The sequence below is a fragment of the Carettochelys insculpta genome, chromosome 3, assembly GCF_033958435.1.
Source record: "Carettochelys insculpta isolate YL-2023 chromosome 3, ASM3395843v1, whole genome shotgun sequence".
Lineage (NCBI taxonomy): Eukaryota > Metazoa > Chordata > Testudines > Carettochelyidae > Carettochelys > Carettochelys insculpta.
Window position 1 is genome coordinate 32,469,743 of NC_134139.1, and position 19,780 is coordinate 32,489,522.

The following is a 19,780-nucleotide window of genomic DNA, read 5'->3' on the forward strand; positions in this document are numbered from 1 at the left end:
GTAGGATGGGGTCCCAAACATGGGGACAGAACATCTCAATGCCCCACAGGAGCCTCACTGTCATGTCATGGGAGAAGACCATCTGCCACTGAATTGGTTCATTAAAAGCATAGATGACTGCTAGGCTCACACAAATGGAGGAATGTGCCAGCCCAATTGCTGAGCAGGTAATCAATGATGGCCTGGACCAGAGCATGGCTTGGTGAGATATCATGCTACGAAACCACAGAAAACCTTGAACATTGTGTCTGATGTATTAGGCATGTAGACAGATTCCTGCTGCTTAAGGAGGACCTGCGGAACCTCCTCGGAGCAAGCACATTTGTCTGCACCCAGCCACAGAGCATCCATGCAAAAAAGGTGCAGGGACGCAAGATTGGGATGCAAAAGCTGACCTTGAGCCTGCCACAAGAGGTCCAGGCAATTTGGAAGGAACCAAGGTGGGTAGAGCACCATGCTCATGAGTGTGCCAAACTAGAAATGTCAGTGGGATGCCAGAGCAACCATGATCACTCAAACATTGTCAGATTTGATCCAATGTAAGACCCAACAGATGAGAGGAATAGGCACAAGTGTGTACAGGAGGTCCTCAGATGATGACATATGAAATGTGTCAGACTCCTTTACCACATACACCCCACTTCTAGGAGCAAAACCAGTGACCTTTTCTGTTTTGTGGCAAACAGTTCCACCAGGAGAAATCCCTACTTTTGGACAATCACGTCTGCTACATCCGTATGGAGTGACCACTTATGGGAGAAGAAAAATCCCTGCTGATGTGATATGCCAGAGCACTGTCAACTCCCAGGAGATGACAGGCCTCCTGGTGGATATCATGACCAGTGCACAAGTCTCACAGAAGGAGCACTTCCTGTCAATAACTGTGCCTCTCCCTGACTGATAATGCAGAACATGGAAGCTATAATGTCCATAAGGATTCTCCCCCTACCTTGCCCAACACCTGTGTCAAGAGGACCTCACAGGTCACACAAACCTCTGAGTTTGCTGACATTTATGTGGAGGCTTGCCTCTTCTGGGTCCATGTCCCCTGGGTCCAGAGATTACTAAGGTGCACCTCCAATGAGATCTGAGGCATTTTACCTGTGTAGCTTTAGTGAGAGAGCAATGCAGAAATGTACATTAATGGAGCTAATCAAAAGCATAGGTTTCTTTAAAGACAGGAAATCATCCAAGATAAGAACCTGTGAGTCAATAAGATAACTAATGGTCACATCAAGATGTAAACATTCTCCACTTAACAGCATATATTAATCTGGTGGAATCCTTCCTACTATTAATCAAAATGTTCTGAATATCTGAGGAATATGACCTCTCTGAAATGCATACGGTAGCTAAGCAGCAATGTGGAGGGAGACTAGGCTCAGAAATAAGACAAATTCTTTAGGGGGATGTCAAATCTGGTAGTAGAGAATAAGTGCTAAGAGAATGAATCACCCACAGCATGAACTCCAGGTGCCAAAATGGCCTTGGTTAAGCAGCAGCTCTCCTGATGAGCCAGAGAGCAACCGGTCTCATCTTTCTGAGTACCCTAGGAATCAGAGAAATTGGTATGTAAGCAAAAAGGCCTAAGAAATGAGAATGCATCTAATAGAAATCCTGGGCTCTGACCTCATGTGGAGTGAAAACTAAAACATGTTTTCATCTGTTACAAATAGGATTACCTAAATCCTTGGAAAATCAGCAAATGAAAATAAAATCTTTCATTGCACATTCATGGTCTGCTGCATGTGCCTGCTCAGACTGTCTGCTAGGGTATTCCATAGACTAAATGGTGAATTTCTGTGAAGAACACTGGATGCGAAATGAACCAGTTCCACAGACAAAGTCTACATATGGAATTTTAACTTTCTGATGTAACTGTTCAATTTCTTCAGCATGATAGAGTGAAGGCTCTCTTTGTTTTGGGATGAATAAACACCCTGAGAGTAGCACCTCTTCCTCTATGAGACTTCAGCATTTCTTCATTTAGCATTTCTCCTATCCTTAATAAAGAAACGCACCCACCTCTTCGAGTAGTTTCTCTGTGTTTCAAAGGAATATGAAATGTAATAGGGAAGGAGGGCTGGGGTGTAACTTGGAGAGGAACCTGAATCGTGTAATCAAATTATTTCCTAATTCTAGCAATCTGTTGTAATTACATGTCACATTGCAAGGGTGACCCAACAGTTCCCAGAGGGAGGGAAAGGACAAATACTAACTGATGGCTCCTACTGGTCTCTCAGTAAACTTATTAAATCTGATGGCATCAGAGCACTAAAAAAATCTTGTCTCTCTCACTCTTTGAAGTGTAAGGTCTCATCACATCTAGCACTAGTGTGGAAAATGGCCTTGCCTGAAGCAAACTAGACAAGTGTATCAACTGACCTATGAGCAAATGGATGGGCAAAATTAAAACAATTTAAAACCAGACTTCTTGGAAGCTAGGTCAGCCATGACATCCAGACCTGACCCAAGAAACTCTGGGAACTAATCTGTGCAATAGCACAAATATCACCGAACAGTTACCTAAAACTATATGTAATAACCATTTACACAAAACATATTCTGGGAGAGGGGAAGAAAGCAGAAAGTAGACTCTGAAAATGGCCACATTCCTATGCCTGGTGCTTACTGTAGAAAAGACGGAACCGAACTGAGTGTCGATGCCTGGCTACAACTGGTACTACTTACCAGAAGGTTCAAAAGCTCTGCAGCTTCAACAACAATGCGCCCTCATATGTGGCATATTCTGTAGCTTACTCAAAGAGCTGTATTTGTGTTTCAAGTTAGTTGTTCCACTGAGTCATAGTAAAACAGTTAACAGCAAAACAGAATTTAATATCTTAATATTTTTAAGCCCAAAAAGTTTAACTTGCAGGTTTCTGAAGGCTTAATGATATTCTCCAAACATCAAAACCTCAGTTGTAGGTTTGCTACTCATGGGATAACCACAATAGCTTTTCACAAAGGACATTTATTACAAAAACAAATATAGGATAGATGACTGCTGTGCAATCTAATGCAGGGTCCCCCAAACATTATATAGTTGGAACCCATTTTTTTCAGTACCTTTTTTTGCAGCCAAAAAATGTGAAGGCATATTTAAAAAAAAAGAATGAAAAATAGATGTTCACCGTTTATTATTTATTCACAATGATAATAGGATGTAATAATATAAATCTTGATATAAAATACTGAAGTGCCAAACTTATTGTTTTCACCTTAACTACACAGGAAAATACAAAATATACCAAATTAATAGGATAATGCATGATAATCTGTATATTTTCTAAGGACCGGGATTTTTTTCCAAAGACCAGCACTAGGCCGTGGACCACACTTTGGGAAATGCTGATCTAATGAATTGACTATTGCTGCCTTCTGAAAGCTTTATAAAATCACCACTTCAACAAATATATTTTTAGTTCAAGGGGTTTAAGCAGGTTTTGTCCCCTGCTTAAAACAGAGGAAATTTGGTAACCTTTGTATCATCAATATTTATGTACTACACACTGAATAGTAACATGAGATAATTACATTCTGTTTTACTTTTTGATCATGTTACCTAAGTTAAAGAAGCTTGTCATGCTCTGCAGTCTCCTTTTTCTCTCGAGTTCTATCTATCAACACCAACTGAATGAGAGGGAGGGGAAACAAAAGGAAGAATTTCTTTTAAAAAAAGCTATTTTTGACATAGAATGTGTCAAAAATAAAGTTTTCTTTGAGTTTCATATGTAGTTTAATTCTGTCACTACATAAATTCAAGTCTCCTGTAATTAAATGACATTCACAAGGAAGTGTGAATGGATATTTGTGTATATATGAATGAGATGAAACAGAGACATATCTAACAACCAAAGGGATGAATATCTGAAATAATACGGCCTTGAATAATTGAAGGGACAACGACTACTTAAAAACAAAATCATGCTTCAGATGGATTCTATTTTAAACAGATATTACTACGTGACATTTAGAATTACATTATTTGAATGAAATTATGCCAGTCTTTTTGCAGATCCTTCATGCTGTGCATTTGACAGCACTGTGTATGTAGTCCATTTCACTCTCTCTGCTTTACAGTTTGCTGATGTTTCTCTTGCTTGTGTGGGTCTCCCACAGAACCAGAAAACAGGTTGCAAAAAGATATCTTTATTAACAAAAAAAATTAAAAAGGAGGATAGAAAAACCACAAACGTTTGCCGAGGCACTCAGGACCTGTGGAAGTACCCAAAACTACTTTCACCACATTCCTTAAAAACTGACTACATTTCAGAATTGATAGTGTCTCTTTAAATCTTGGATTAAAAATGATGAAAAAAAATCTGTTGTGGTTACATAATGGTTGTTTACAGATAAGCTTTCATGGGGTAAAGTAACAGTTTGTAAAACATATTTATCGTTCACTAACACTCCATTAAACACCCTGAATTTCATCCTTCATGAAAAACGTTTATGGAAGAGAATTCACAGCTACCTGAAAATTGGCCAAGTGACCTTGTTGCAGAGTATCACACAGCCAAGTAAATATCCAAGATCTTCTTAACCTTACTCTTGATTTCTCTGAACAGATATCTCGCTAGGGGCCTAGAAGAACGCAACATCTTCTAACCACCTCCAAACATCCCAGAAGCCATACTGCTGGCATCTGAAGGGAACTGGGCACATAAACCAGCTAAAAGAAAGGAGACTGGATGGACTATAAGACTGAAAACATTTCTTAAAACAAAAACAAAACAAACCACTGTCACATCACCTCTTTGTTAACTCAAGAGCTCAAATTAATTTTGTAATGAAGCTATAATTCCACACTTCACCATTGAACCTAAGCCATGACATCCCTCTGCATTACAACTTGTATTGCCATGGCAACAAAGCCAATGATCAAAAATAATTCATTTAGTGAAAATATGGGCTGACAGTGAAAATAAACCATAATTATGTATTTAGCATAATTTCAAGTAAAAAAAAAAAATCTGTCTTTCATACTTTTCTGTTTTGTTAGATTCCACACACAACTGTATTACAACAATAACATGGACCGTTTTCTACCTTACCAGCTTCCTTCAGGCTCTCTCACCAACATTAGTCTGCTATTCAGCTCCTCAGCCTTGTCAATTCTAAACTGCTTCTGGGCCTTCAGCGTCACACATCTGTCTCTACAATTCTATGATTCTTCCTCCTCAGACTCCAAAGGAACCCAATCTTCCTGATGCTGGAAGTAGAGAGAGAATGATCTTCTGAGGGCCTGATCTATGGGTTAACGGGGCCCCTTCTCTCTTGAATGCATCAGCAGCTTGACTTTGACCAGTTTTAACACTTCTATTTTTTCACTTTCCAAAGATTAAAGCATTTTAATGGTATTTCTCTAATGCAGGGGTGTGCAAAGGGGGAGGGCACAGCACAATTGGCATTCTCCCCCCCCCCACTGCCTCCGCTGGCTCCCCCAGCCTCTGACACCTCCTGTGTCTCCTAGCCCCAGGCAAGTGGAGCTAGCCGTGTGCAAGTAGCTGCAGCCGCTGCCCTGCATGCACACTGAGCTTGCTGCTTGCAGCCAGACCACACCATCTGGGTAGGCAAGTAGAGGGCACCAGAAGACTGTCACTGAGCAGCCCGCAATCCGCACCAGAGGCAGCAAGGAAGTACAGCAAGCCATGTGTAAGTGAGCTGCACTACTCCACTTCTGCCTCGCTTTGCCCCACCCACACTGCTGGCCCCTCCCGCTCAGAAAGGGAGCCTTGAACTTTGCAGCCAACTTTGCCTGGGCTTCTCTGGATTCTCCGTGAGGAGATGCTGGGGGGCTGCAAATGCAAGCACTGAGCATGTCAGAAGTGTGAAAGGTGTGTGTAGATAAGGCAGCAGTCAGCAGGCTGTGTTAGTCCCACTTGTAGCTGGGGGAGTGTGTGAGGGACTTCAATCAGCAACTTCCCTATGAAAGGCAGGAGTACATGTTTGCCCTATGCTTCAGTTAGGCAGGATGCTGTCTTTCCTACCACACTTGCCTACAGTGTGATCACTGCTTAATGTGCTGCCCACAACATACCAGAGCAGGGGGACGCAGCACAATTGGCCTCCCTCCAGCAGGGCCTCGGCTGCCTTCTCCCACTCCCATAATCCTGCTGCCATGGGAACATACTATGTCACTTCCAGGAGACCTCCGCTGATTTCCAGGGCTGTTGGGGACCCTGCTAAAAGAATGCAGCTGAAAACAAAAAGTTTGCTTGCTCCTGTTCTAATGAACAAGATAATCTCTACTGTGATGAAGAGCAACAAGAAGTCTTGTGGCACCTTATAGGCTAACAGATATTTTGGAGCATAAACTTTCATGGGCAAAGACCTGCTTCATCAGATGCGTGAGTGGGGGTGGTGGTTTCAGAGGGGTATTTAAAGAGTGGGGTCTCAGGAGGGCCAGAGCTGACAAGGTCTATTCAGCAAGGTGGAAATGGCCCAATATCAACAGTACTTATCAAAAGAGGAAAAAACAAGTCAGATCAGACAGGGAGATGTGAGCCTTTGTCAGACTCTAATGGGAAGATATTAGCACCCAGAGCAGAGAAACTGACTTTGTAAGCTGCGAGCCACTCCCAGCCTCTGTTTAATCCATGGTTAATGGAGTCAAACTGCAAATAAGTTGCAGCTCAGAGATTTCTCTCTCCATTTGATTTTTGAAATTTTTTTGTTTCAGGACTGTCACCCTTAAGTCTGCCACTGAGTGTCCAGGGAGACTGAAATGCTCTCCCACAGGCTTCTGCACATTACTGTTCCTGACGTCTGATTTATGTCCATTTATTCTTTTACAGAGAGACTGTCCAGTTTGTCCAATGTAAATTGCAGTGGGGCATTGCTGGCACATGATGGTATATATTATATTAGTAGATGTGCAAGTAAAGGAGCCCCTGATGGTATAGTTGGTGTTAGGTCCTGTGATGATGTCACTGGTGTAGATACATGAGCAGAGTTGGCAGCGAGGACTGTTGCAGGGGCTGGTTCCAGGCCTAGAGTGACTGGTTTGTGATGTGTAGTGGCTGGTGAGGATTTGTTTAAGGTTGGCAGGCTGTCTATAGGCAAGGACGGGCCTGCCTCCCAACATCTGTGAAAGTGAAAGATCATTGTTCAGGATGGGTTGCAGATCACTGATGATGCGCTGGAGAGGCCTTAGGTGGGGGCTGTATGTGATGGTCAGTGGTGTTCTCTTGTTTTCCTTTTCGTCTACTGTGACAGATTTTCACTTAGATCACGACTGAACAAGTGGTATCAGGAGACAGACAAATGTAACTGGGGTTCAATTTTGCATATTTAGTATGGATGCCCAAAATCAACCTCTCAAGAGTTGCAATCGACCCTCTACTCCTCGAAAATTTGAGGATTAAGGGAGAGTTAGCAGACTGCAGACATGCTGGTTTTAGCTACACAATTGGCGTAGCTAAAATTGCCTGTCTGTGGTTTACTTTTAGTCTAGTGTAGACTTTGCCTGCATAGTAACAATATCCACCAACCTTCTCAAACTCCTTTAGGGCCTGCTTATGCAGGGAATGAATGCCCCAGGATACGTCTCCACAGCAGCCCAGAGGCATGATTCCCAGCACTAGCAGACAAACTCAGTTGCATCCAAGCCCATTCACCCTTTTCAGTCCAAGCCTGAGTTGCCAGTGCTGCTGCAACATCCACATAGCAAATTTAATGCATTAGCTTGAGTTGATTTAGTATGAATTTGTCTACCTGTGCTGGGAATCACACTTCTCAACTTCAGTATAGACCAACTCCACACAGCTCTGGGTTTCAAGCTGTTAAGGATAGGTTTTTCCAAAGGCAGAAGAGTGAGGGGTTCCGCCCATCTTTAAAAACAAACAGAAGTCATACAAGTTGCACCTTCTTTGGCGTGGATGGGATCTGACAGGTCCTAAACAAGAGAATTTGCCAGACGAGGGGAGGTCCAGAACTTCTGCCTCCACACAGCCCTGTGCTGTTGGGGCTGCTCCAGGCTGTGCCTCCACCCTCTCTCCCCCAGGACTCCAGCCCCAACCCAAGTTTCCCAATGCTGCTATAAGGCTCCAGCCCCTGCCCCCAGCTGCTGCAGGGCTGCAAGGTGGCTCCAGCCAGCCACATGCTGCACAGGACAGCCAAGGGACTCCAGCTGTGACCCCCAGCAGGTAGCGGGCAGCTCTGGCTCCTGGCCCTACTAGGGCCATCCTTAAGATTTTTGGTGTCCTACACAGCTGAGCACCTGCACCCACCATCCCCCAAGTGGGGATGGGGAAGGCCACTGCACAGAGCAGGAGCTGTGCAGGGGTGGGCAGGAGGAGTGCAGAGAGGCTGCTGGGGGAGCAGGCAGACTGAGTGACACCAGCTGGCTGGAGTTGCAAGCTGGCAGGTGGAGGGGATAGACGACTGGGGTGGGGAAACCAGGGTCTGGGGGACTGGGAACAGGGCTGGAGGCGGAGCAGAGGGCCAGTGGATTGAGTCCAATGGGGCTGGGAGGTGGAGCAGGGGGGTGGTGGGGACTGGGTCTGATGAGGCTGGGAATCAGAGCAGGATCGGGGGAATTAGGACTGATGTGGCCAGGAGATGGAGTGGGTGGCTGGAGGATTGGGTCCAACACAGGTAGGAGGCGGAGCGAGGGGAGGGCTGAGAGACTGGCCTTGACAGGGCAGGGAGGCAGAGCAGGGGCAGGAGACTGAATCCAACAGGCTGGGTTGTAGAGCAGGGGCTGGGGCCAGAGCTGCACATGGCTGGGGGTGGACCAAGGCATGTGCAGCACAGAACACTACAGTAAATCCTCAAGATATACACACAACTTGATTGCTTGTCTTGGGTTAATGCGACTGCTGCTCCTAAAAGGAGCAGGAAACCGCTCCTGTCAGGGGCGGCAGCCATGAGTCATGAAACCTCACGCTTGCCACCCTTGACAGGAGCAGTTTCCTGTCAGGGGTGGCACTACCCCCAAGTCAGGCTGCAGTCAGTCAGGCTGCAGTTTTTCCCCACTCCTGTCAGGGACAAGCAGCCTGACTCACAGCTGCCACACCTGACAGCAAACCACTCCTGTCAAGAACAGCAGTCACAAGTCTGGCTGCTGCCCTGACAGGAGCGGTTTCCCAGTCCTTAAACTGGCAGGGAGTGGGACCCAGGAAACTGACCTCCTGGTCAGTTTCCCAGGTCCCACAAGCAGCAGGCAGCAAGGAGATGGGTACCAGGCTGCCCCCTGGGTCCCAGTTCCCTGTCACTCTGGGAGCCAGGAAACTGAAAAGCCCTGCTGGGCTGGTCAGTTTCCTGACTCCTTCAAGCCCAGGGGAGCCGTGAATCAGGCAGCGGCCTGTCTCCTGTCACCCCTCAACTTGCATGAAAATTCAAGTTACGTGGGAGGTTGCAGGAACACAACCCCCGCATAACTCAAGGGTTCACTGTACTAAATTTAGAGCATCACTGGTGCCCCAAATTTAGTGGTGCCCTACGCAGCTGAGCATGCTGCAGATGCATAAGGACAGCACTGCGCCCTGCTCTGGCATCAGGCAGGTGAGGGCTCTGGCTCCTGGCCCCACTGCTGTAGAGAAAGCAGAGGGTCTGCCCTCCGCTCTGCCACAGATAAGTGGAGGGCTCCACTCCTGGCCCCTTCCCTGAAGGGCAGGCAGCTCTCCTGCACCAATCACAGCCCTAGCCCCATACTCTCTCATCCGGGAACGGGGGTCAGCAACCAAAATGGCAAGAAGAACCTTTTTTTTTTAAATTCAGTAAAAAACTCAATAATTCAAGAGCCACAATGCATGTGACAGTCCTTAATACATAAGCATACTTTTTAGTACCTAGTTTCACAACAGCGCACACGCACACGCACACACACAAATTATTTGTAATATGATACACGTTTACTGCAAGCCATTCACAAACTTTACATATTCTATTTCCTTGCACTTTGTGTGTGTTTGTACCACTATCTTCCTGACCTTCACTCCCAAACCTGCATTAATTATGCCAATTTTACTTCATGCTTAATTTCAGTTTTCTTTCTTAAAATGCAAGCATCCTTTTCAAAAATCAAGACTTTATTAGTAACAAGATCAAAATACAGATACAGTATCATATCCCACAATGCACTGCACATATTAAAAGGGGAATTATCCAACATTTCAAGATCTCATATCATTTGCTATTTAGTATGAATTGTTCATTGTTGGGTTTTTAGATGTTCATCACTTATTGAAAATAAATCAGGGGGTTTTTTGTGTGTTTTTTTTTTAAACACATTGCAATTATAGGGTTAGGAGCCCCAAAAAAGTCCTTAAAGAACCGCATGAGGCTCCAGAGCCACAGGTTGAAGAAATCTGGAACATCTGTAGTCCTGCCAGACAAGAGAATACTGGATTTGAGAGGTGCAATTTCTACCACCACTTGCATGGAAACTGGAACTTTGTTTTGTGTGTTCATCTCTTCTGAATGCTTATTTCTGATTTGAAATAACAATTCTATATTCTATGTTATCAACCCTGTAGCAAATAAACTCTGACAGAGATAAGAGATTATAATTTCAGGTGGGAAAGAAGTTGGCAGAGCAAATTATGAAACAAGAATGTTTATTCACACAATTACAGAAAAAAATCAGGGTAGAAAAATGTAGATAGCACAGTACAAAAATATGGCATTTGCTTAAAGAGAAGTGGCAGTGGTATTTCTTTCACGTGAAAAAAGAAAAATTATATTGATGGTCTGGTCACAACAGCAGCACGCTGCACTGCCATGTTGGATTTCGAGGTTTGTAAAGAACTTTTGGATTGCTTCTTTGATGGTCAGTTACCAAGAGGCATTTCATAGATATTAAACTTTTTTCCCCCTGTTATAGGAAACTGACCAACTGTTTAAGTAAACAAATAGCTAATTTGGAGAGCTTTCTACTTAGAAAATGAGTCTTATGTTATCTTAGAGCAGCTATTATAGATGGTTATGTTCAGCTCAATGATGCTGGGCAGGGACATTAAGGATGCTCCACATTTTGCAGGAGATTGGATCATAGCTGTGGCTAATATACAGACCCAAAATATTGAATGAACAGTGTGGCAGATACCTGAATTTTTTGCCACCAACCCCCTCCCAAAACTTAAATATAAATAAACCTATATTTTGTTTTCTCATTTTCTTTTTCCTTTAATTGTTCCTTTTCCTTCAATTAAGTAACTGCCCTCAAAGTAATACAATTAGCTCTGAACAGGAATTGAGTTAAGAATCATAAATCTGTTTGCAAAGTGATGCACATATAGCTAGCAGGCCACTCCATAAACAAGATGTGTATTATTGCTTTGGCCAAGACAGCTGTTAGTCAAGCAGATTCACAACATTAAGTCATTCAAGCAAATCTAATATCTATCTCAAAATGAAAATGGGGCTGTCCTAACAGTGTAATGAAATATATCTGCTCAATTATCACAGTCTTGTTTGGTTTAGGCAACTGTTCCAATGGCTGCTCAGCAAAAGAATTTTTTTATTTTAAATTTTATTTTTAATCATTAATACAAACATATATTTATACATTTAGATTTTAAAAGAAGACACCTATCCAAGCAGAAATTAGCCACACACACAAAAACTCACCCCTCCTTTACGTCATGGGAAGCATTCCCTTAGTTATTTGCAAACACTGACTCAGACAAATGCCTCTAAGTTATTTTGGACCACATTCCAGAGTCTGGAACCCCCTCACAGAGAATGCACTGTCAGCTGCCCTCTTTCATAAGTCTAGTTCAAGAATGCCTACAGTCTGCAGCTTGGTAGCGTGACTCAAAGAGAGAAACAGCCCATCAAACAGGTCACTTCCAAGACACATATGACCTGAAGAGTATCTATAGCACCTCAAACTCCACCCAGAGACCAAAAGACAGCCAATAGAGATCCCATGCCACTGACATTACATGTCCCTGCAAAAGGTCTCATTCAAAGAGCAAGCCACAACATTTTCCATTTGCTTCAGTCTCTGGATGGTTTTAAGGTGTATCCCATTGAAAAAGCGTACTGCAGTTGCATAATAGGAAGGTAATAAAAGTACTGATATGAATAAGAAGGTCTGCGTCCAAAAGGGGATGTCACAATTTCCTAGCCAGATAAATATCACAGAAAGCTGACTGAGCCACTTTGGTTATATAAGCATCAAACAGCAGGTGGGGGCCTAAAATCACTTCTAAATTGTGAACCCTAGTGAAAAACGGTACACATACTTTCTCAATAAAAGGAAGTGACGAGACCTCTGGTACTTCTACACACCTTTAAAAATAATGTATTTTTAAAGAAAACCCCCTTTTACACTCGTTTTGTAGCAATAAGCCACTTCTATTCCAATTTATAATGTACGTTACCCAGAGACAGGAAAAACGTGAAATGGAACTCTGTTTATCTGATCTAATAGGGACTAGAGCCTGATCACATAATCAAAAATTCAGATATCGGCAGAATGAGCAGGAGTCCAGCTGTTAGCTGTCTTGCAGCAGCAAGGCTGACAACCCAGTCTCACCATCTGGTTAGATTAATATGGAGAAGCAGCTAATGGAGCCTTGGAAAAATGGTATTCTATGGTGTTCTAATTATTGCCATCTTCTATTATATGAAAAAGTTGATCACAGCAAGATTCTGAAATCTTTCTAAAATAGTTTTTAACTAAATCAGTTAAAAGTCTCAGGATAAGTTTGATTTCATCCACACTACTTTATCATCAAACTTGAAAGCAAGCTGATTTTTAAAACAATAAATTAAGAGATTGAAAATAGTGCCCTGAGTCAATATACCCATTTTTGTGGTTTCATCACCAGGTTTCAACATTTTCAAAAATGTTTTCCTCTCACCTATTGCTGGATGAAAGAGTCAGGCAAACAAAAAGGGGAAACTGAGAAGCCCTCAAAGATTATGAAAGTGACTATTTTCAAAATGTTGAGAAACTCAAAACAAACATACTAAACTACATTCCAGTTATATTAATATCAAATATAATTTATCAGAGCAGTAAACAAAATATTCTCACACACATGCAAATGGATCAAAGCCATAAAAATATCAACTTAATCTAATTTCTATTACAGTCAGTGGAAGACTACTATAAAATGCAATGGTATTGGATCAGGCTCTCAATTCCTCTCTCAGCAGACTAAAATGTAACTTGTGCAAAGACAGACACAGGCTGGATGGGACTGTTTTTGTCCTGTGCCTATGTGGTGCTAGACCTTGGCCAAGCACAGCAGGTGTTCATTAAGACATTGCCACAAAGACAGAGAGACAATATATAGGTAAGGACAGAGGCACCATAGAAAGGAACAGTTGAGTGGACTGGAAAGAAAAAGGGAACAGGTTATTCAGCACACGCAGAGCTTCCTATATTCACTCAGCACTTGCCACAGTAAAGTAGTCCTGGTTTCTGGGTGTAAGAGACACCCAATCAATGAATATTTTGATCCCCGAGTAAAAAAGGAAAATGTATCAAGTGTAAGCATTGGAAGATGATGATGCAGGGCTTGGTTGCAAGAAAGAATCATCATAAAAGAAAATTACTTATTGGGAGAAAATGATGTGGATGAAGACATGCATATGGCTGAGGGAATCAGCTTGTTAGTAACGAATTCACTTTGCAGTGCATCATTCTTCAAGACTCTCTCTATGCTTTTTAATATAAGTAAGATTTGAAAAGTAAGTTCTCAAACTCTTTGCTATATTAGATGTTGCTAGAAAAAAGTTTAGCTTAGCTAATCCTTATCGCTTGTTTAACTAGGTTTAAAATCTACCACTCAAGTATACAATACATAAAACTACAATAAAAGAGATGTAGAATTGCTAGTTGCTACTGTCTTTTTCTTATTTTATATTACAGAATACATGCCCCTTATTTTGAAACATCACGGCCACAGATGAAGGTGATGCCATAAATCTATTCCCTATTTTGCTTCAGTATACTCAGCTTTTTCAAGGGAATCCCATTCTAAATTTATTTTCTCAAATAGTTCAATGGGGCTTACTCCAAAATTAAGTACACTGTAAGCAAAGTCAATCAGCTTTTTTCATAACCTGATTTAAATCAGGTATTTTTGGCGATTTAAAAAAAAAAAAAAATCAACCCACTCTGCTTCATCTTTCCTGAAACCCGCTTCTGTCCTATGAACAAATCACCAACATCTCCAAGTTCATCATCAGTAGGAAGCTGCCCGCAGACCAGGACGCACTAAATCACAATAGCACCACACCTTGCCAGAACAGACAAAATACTTGCAAACATACCTCCAGTGCTACAAAAATCAATACTCCCCACATCTTTCAAAAATCAACAGGTTCTACACATGCCTATAAAACATATGGTATACCTCATCAAGGGCACTAAATGCCCCCACAGCAACTAACGTTGGTGAAACCAGACAATCGCTATATTCTGAAATGAACTGAGACAAGCATTACAGAAGACAAAGACACCACTTCACCAATTACAAAAGACAAGCCTGGGAATTTAAATTTATAACTTTGCCAGACACCAAAAATCATGGACTGAATAAAGACAACTGGATTTATGGCTAATTATAACAATCTATGACCCACTAACTAGCCCTAAATGATTCCACCACTTCCTTTACTTGGAGGGGTGGTAAAAGAACACTTCACCTTGAACTGTTCCTTGAAATGTGTGTTAAGTACCTATATTAAACAATCTGTTCCATCTTGTATTCAGCTGTGACTCTCTGATGAAGGCTGTGTCTGCGTTACCACAAATGTTGGTACATGTTACTTCGCTCATGACAGAGTGCAAGGCAAGAAAAGCTGGGCCTACACTCTATTCCTGGCAGCAGTGCTCAAAAAATTATTAAATAGGACCAGGCCTAATTGGTCCAGGGTGTGGAACTGGACGGCTAAGTAAACCATTAGGCACAGGATATGCAAAGCAAAGGAAATATAAGGGGGATGATGACAGTTCGTTAAATCTGATCTCCCAGGGCTGGTAGATGCCTGGGGCTTCCAGCTGCTAGTCTGGCCAGGCTGGCAAGGGACAGGGGTTGGCCTGCCCCTACACAACCACTCCTCATGGTGAAAATCAGACCCTCCCTAAGAGGCAGTACAGTAATAAGTGAGATACACTCTCACTTCTGAACTGAAGAAGCCAAAGACCTAGGGAATCTTTTCCTCACAGTGCCTGTGCAGTCCTGGAAGTGGGGATTGGGGCCTTCTTCCACAATGGTTCCAGTTGCAGCTGGGGGCTGCTCCTGGCAGCTAGAGCTGGGGCTTTCTGGGCTCCCACCATAGCTCCTGTGCAGCTGCAGGAGTGGAGATCAGGGCTTCTCTCCCCAGCAGCTCCTACTGGTCTGTCCCCTGCTGCTACAATTGGAGCTCAGGACTTCTGCCACCATCCTCTTACAAGGACTCAGGGGGACCAGGTATTAAGGGCTACAGCCTCTGGGGCTTCTTCCAGGGCTGAAACATTCATTCTTCTCAGGGTTCCATAAATTGCCAACCTCCAGGAACCAGCTCCAGTCCAGCTAGCACAGAAGTGAAGCTGGCATTCTTTGGAGCTTCTCCCCACAACAGCTTTGAAGCTTATGTCACCCAAGAGGGTGGCTCATTCACACCCCAAGTAATATATCAGGGCTTTTTGATTCCTGCCCCTATACTGGTTCACAAACTGCCGAAAACTTGCTAGTTAAACACCAAGGCCATGTCTACATGACCAAAATAATTTCAAAGTTACTCACTTTGAAGTACAACTTCGAAGTAACAGACTTCGAAGATAAATGTCTACATGCACCCTACTTCGAAGTTAAACGTCAAAGTAGGGCACTAGTCCATTCCCAGAAATGAAGTAAGGACTTTGAAGTTGGGCTCCCTCACTTCAAAGCTAACTATGAAGTAAGGGAAAACGTGTGTAGACTCTCTGCTGGCTACTTCAAAGTAGCAGCTAACTTCAAAGTTAACTTTGAAGATAGTTCCTAGTGTAGACACACCCCTCGAGTACTTTGTTTACAATGTGGGTTCCTAATATCTTCATATTATATACAAATCTGTTCCAACCTCTCCTGCAATACACAGGGAAGAACAATCTTCACAGACCTGGAGAGGGGATCTGTGTGAGCTCCAAAACTTGTCTCTCTTACCAAGACAATTTGGTCCAATAATAGATACTACCTCACCTACCCTATCTGTCTAATATCCTCGGACCAACATAGATATAACATTCCATACAAATTAAATCGAATGTTTATAGCAATTTAAAAATATAGTACAAATATCCAGTTTAAAATATTTTATATATGTAACTGTTTCTAAAAGTTATCCTTAAAATTTAAAACACCCATTTTAAAAAAACTGTGTACCTTTTCTAATGCAGATTAGCTCATGTACGCCACAGGTTCGTTCTCCACCTATTTGGGAAAAATAACTTATTAGCAAATAGTAAATATATATTATGAAATTTATTTTAATATTTAAAAAAGGTTTATAAGCTTCAAAAAGAAAGTGAAAAACTGAGTGTCACTTAATGAGGACATTACAAAAGAATGAGTTTTTTATAGAGGATATTGCATTTAAATTAGGAAATATGAAAATATGAAAAATAAGTAAACTGTTCTTTGGCATTACCATTCTACTAAAGATACAAATCACAGTATTAATATCTTGGATTCAATGTATCAAATATTAAATTCTCTCTAAAATTCTTGTGTGAATTTTACACATTGAAATCCATGAGTTAGTCACTCTAATCTTTTTCCCTAACTATAAATCAAGTCCTCTAGTTCTGAAAAGTTGATGAGCCAGCAGATCAACAAATGAAGTTTCAGAAAGTTAAAGTTTCAGATCATCAGCATTCTGTTGCAAAGTCTAAGTTATAAATTGTACAAAATAGGTTTTAGCTTCCTAGAGGGGAAAAAAATCCAATAGATCAGCATTTCTCAAACTGTGGGTCCTGACCACATGGGGGGCGTCGCGAGCAACTTAAAGGGAGGGTCGCCGCTGGATTCAGTTTTTCTCTTGCAAAAATGCATAAGTCAGTATCTGGCTTTTTCCCCGGGCGAACACACATTCTGCAGCTCGGGAAGCAGAAGAAAGGTAAGTCCTAGGGCGGAGGGAGGGGGCAGCTGGGGACAGTTAAGCCTGGCAATTGGTTGGGGCCGTGGGAGGGGGGTCGGGGTGCTAAGCCTAGGGTGGGTTAGGGCTGCAGGAGGACGAGGGTTGGAGATGAGCTGGGTCACAGGGGGTTTGAACTGGGGCCACACGCAGGCTGGAGGGCGGGGGTTTGAACCAAAGCTGAGGGCAGGGGGTTTGAACCTGGGTGGAGGGATGGAACTGGAGCCACGTGCAGCAGTTTTACACCAGAGCAGGGGGGTTGAACTGGAGCCACACGAAGGGGGGTTGAGCCTGAGCCAGAGCTGGACGCAGGGGTAGGTAGAGCCCAAACCATGTGCGGGTGGGTGAGCCGGCAGGGGGGTTGAACCAGAAAGTTGAGCCAGAGCCACACCCGAGAGGCGGTGAGCAGGAGCCAGAGGCAGGGGTGAGCTAGAGCCATACATGGGTGATGAGCAGGGCTGGGGGGCGAGCTGGGGCCATGCAGGGCCAGGGGGAAATGAGATTTTGAGTTGCACTTGACCCGCGTTAATGCGAGCTGAGCGCAACTCAAAATCATGCATTTCAAGGGTTTACTGTAGGAAATCAGGGGTCAGCTGCGTAACAGCGGGGTCACATACTCTGGGTTCAGGTACTCTGAGACCTTACTGTACAATGGCTTTTAGCTTTACATGTGGAGCAGTGGGGGGGGGGGGTCGTCACACAAATTCATTTAACATTTTAGGAGGCAGCGGTATTACAAAGTTTGACAACACCTGCAATAGATTATTGGTGTCATTCTCACCACAGGTTGTTCCATCTGATGGGGAAATTTTTTAAACTTGCTACTTTGAAGTACTTATATGCACATAATACATATTTGAAAATTCTTTGTTTAAAAAAAATTAGGCTGTAATTTCATATTTTGAATTAAAACAATCATACTAATATATTCAGAGGGAAGCATTAAGAACATCCAAACTTGCTGGGCCTGCTCGGGTCGGTTAAGAATGTCCAGAAGCTAAGAGAAAAAGAATGGATTTAGTCATATGTGCTTAGAGAGGAAAAACTTGACTACTGTGTGAATAAATGGTCACTGAGTGTTAAAAGGAGAGGAAATTATGAACTTTTAAGGAGCTTGGTTTGCCAGAATACATATATTGTACGTACACGCCCCCCCAGTGCTACTTGGTTATTTAAGTGAAATAAGTTCCCCCCCCTTACTTCTGCTGGGCTGAAGAAAAACCCTGTGGTCCTGGCCTTGGCCCCAGCTTTTTTTCCTGGCCTAGTGACAGTGGGGGGGAAGGTCAGGATTGGGGTGAGGGCCAGAGCTATTTTCCTCAGCCCCAGCACAGAAGGAGCAGGAGGCTGGAGATGGGGCCACGGCCTCTTTCCCTGGCCCAGGGGAGCCAACCCAAACTGGGGCAGCAGCTTCTTCTCCCCCTCAACTCCAGGGAGAGTAGCTAGGGGTAGCTTTCCCAGCCCCAGCAAGACCCTGTCAGGGCTCAGGACAGCGTTCATTGTCGCAGGATCTCGGGGGAGAATAACTATGTGATGAAGCTGCCAGGGTGAGCAGCAAGGCTCTCCCTTCATGGAGTTACGGTCAAGTGAGAGGGACATGGTGTGGGGCTGAGGAGCAATTCTCTCTCCTGGAAGAGTGGAGAGCCCTGTCTCAACATGGCTACTGTTTTCCAACTGCAGCTACCTCCAATGGTCACTGTGCAGTAATGGCTGTTCCCTGAGCTCACTGCCTCTAGTGGTGAGTCTGAAGTATGTTATCCTGTCAGAACCCCTCCCTTTCCATGTTCTGGGAAATTCTAAGATTTCAGGCATTTTCTACTTTCTAGGCACAACCAACCCCTGGCCTTGGTTTATAAGAGGAAGCTGCATACCAAATTTCATGATTGTAGCACTTATGGTTTAAGAGGAGTTCTTGAAAGAACATAGCACAGACACATGCACTCTCAAATAAATAGTAGTTGGAGTGAGCAAACCTTTTACACTAGGCCCCATTTTTCATCCCTCCAATTAGCAGTGTCCCCCAACCTGACTAATGTAATCAAAACCAACAGAAATTTTGGTTATGTTCATATGAAAAGAAACCTTTTGGCATGCATAAGACAATAAGTATGCAGAATGTAAAATGTTATCAATACATAAATGTGAATACACATACATAAAAACAGCAACAAAGTTCAACATTAATGAGAGGGATGAGCCTGAGACCCAGTAGCTGATTATGCTTACAAAATTTCACACCCCTCAAGGGGGCTTGCCACCCCTCTTTGAACATCACTGTGGTAGATGATATATACCATTCCATAACTATTCTTATTCTGTTTTAAACTGTGTTTTTAAGTTTTACATCACCAAACTCAAATATTTTAAACTTCGGATAATATTAAGTTATGGGATACCTGTTAACTCTATCTTAATAATCCCCAAACAAGTTTCCACTGACAATAGAATTTATATTCACAATGAACTTTTCTGCTTCCAAAGATAAGGAAACACACTACACACAGAACATTATTCTCCATCGGAGCATAATGCAAAACTTTAATTACACCTTCAGCAAACAAACATTTAGAGTTGACGTAAGTGAACAAGTTAAGTATGTGGCGTATTAAGTGTTTATGGGAGAGAGTATATGAGACTATAATTAAGGTTACCGTATAAGGGAAATTAATATGTATATTTTCTTACATGTTGGAGATAAGATGTTCCTTATGAAGATGCA

The 19,780-nt window shown here is 42.9% G+C and overlaps 1 protein-coding gene across 3 annotated transcripts in view; it reads right to left on the reverse strand.

The window, feature by feature from the left end:
• Positions 1-19,780, reverse strand: part of LOC142010929 (synaptotagmin-14-like) — a 72,488-nt gene that overhangs the window by 34,941 nt on the left and 17,767 nt on the right. For all 3 annotated transcript variants that reach the window (XM_074989577.1, XM_074989579.1, XM_074989578.1), the window contains exon 2: positions 16,314-16,361. In XM_074989577.1, the coding sequence (XP_074845678.1) occupies positions 16,314-16,361 (48 nt within the window). The remainder of the gene's footprint in view (positions 1-16,313; positions 16,362-19,780) is intronic.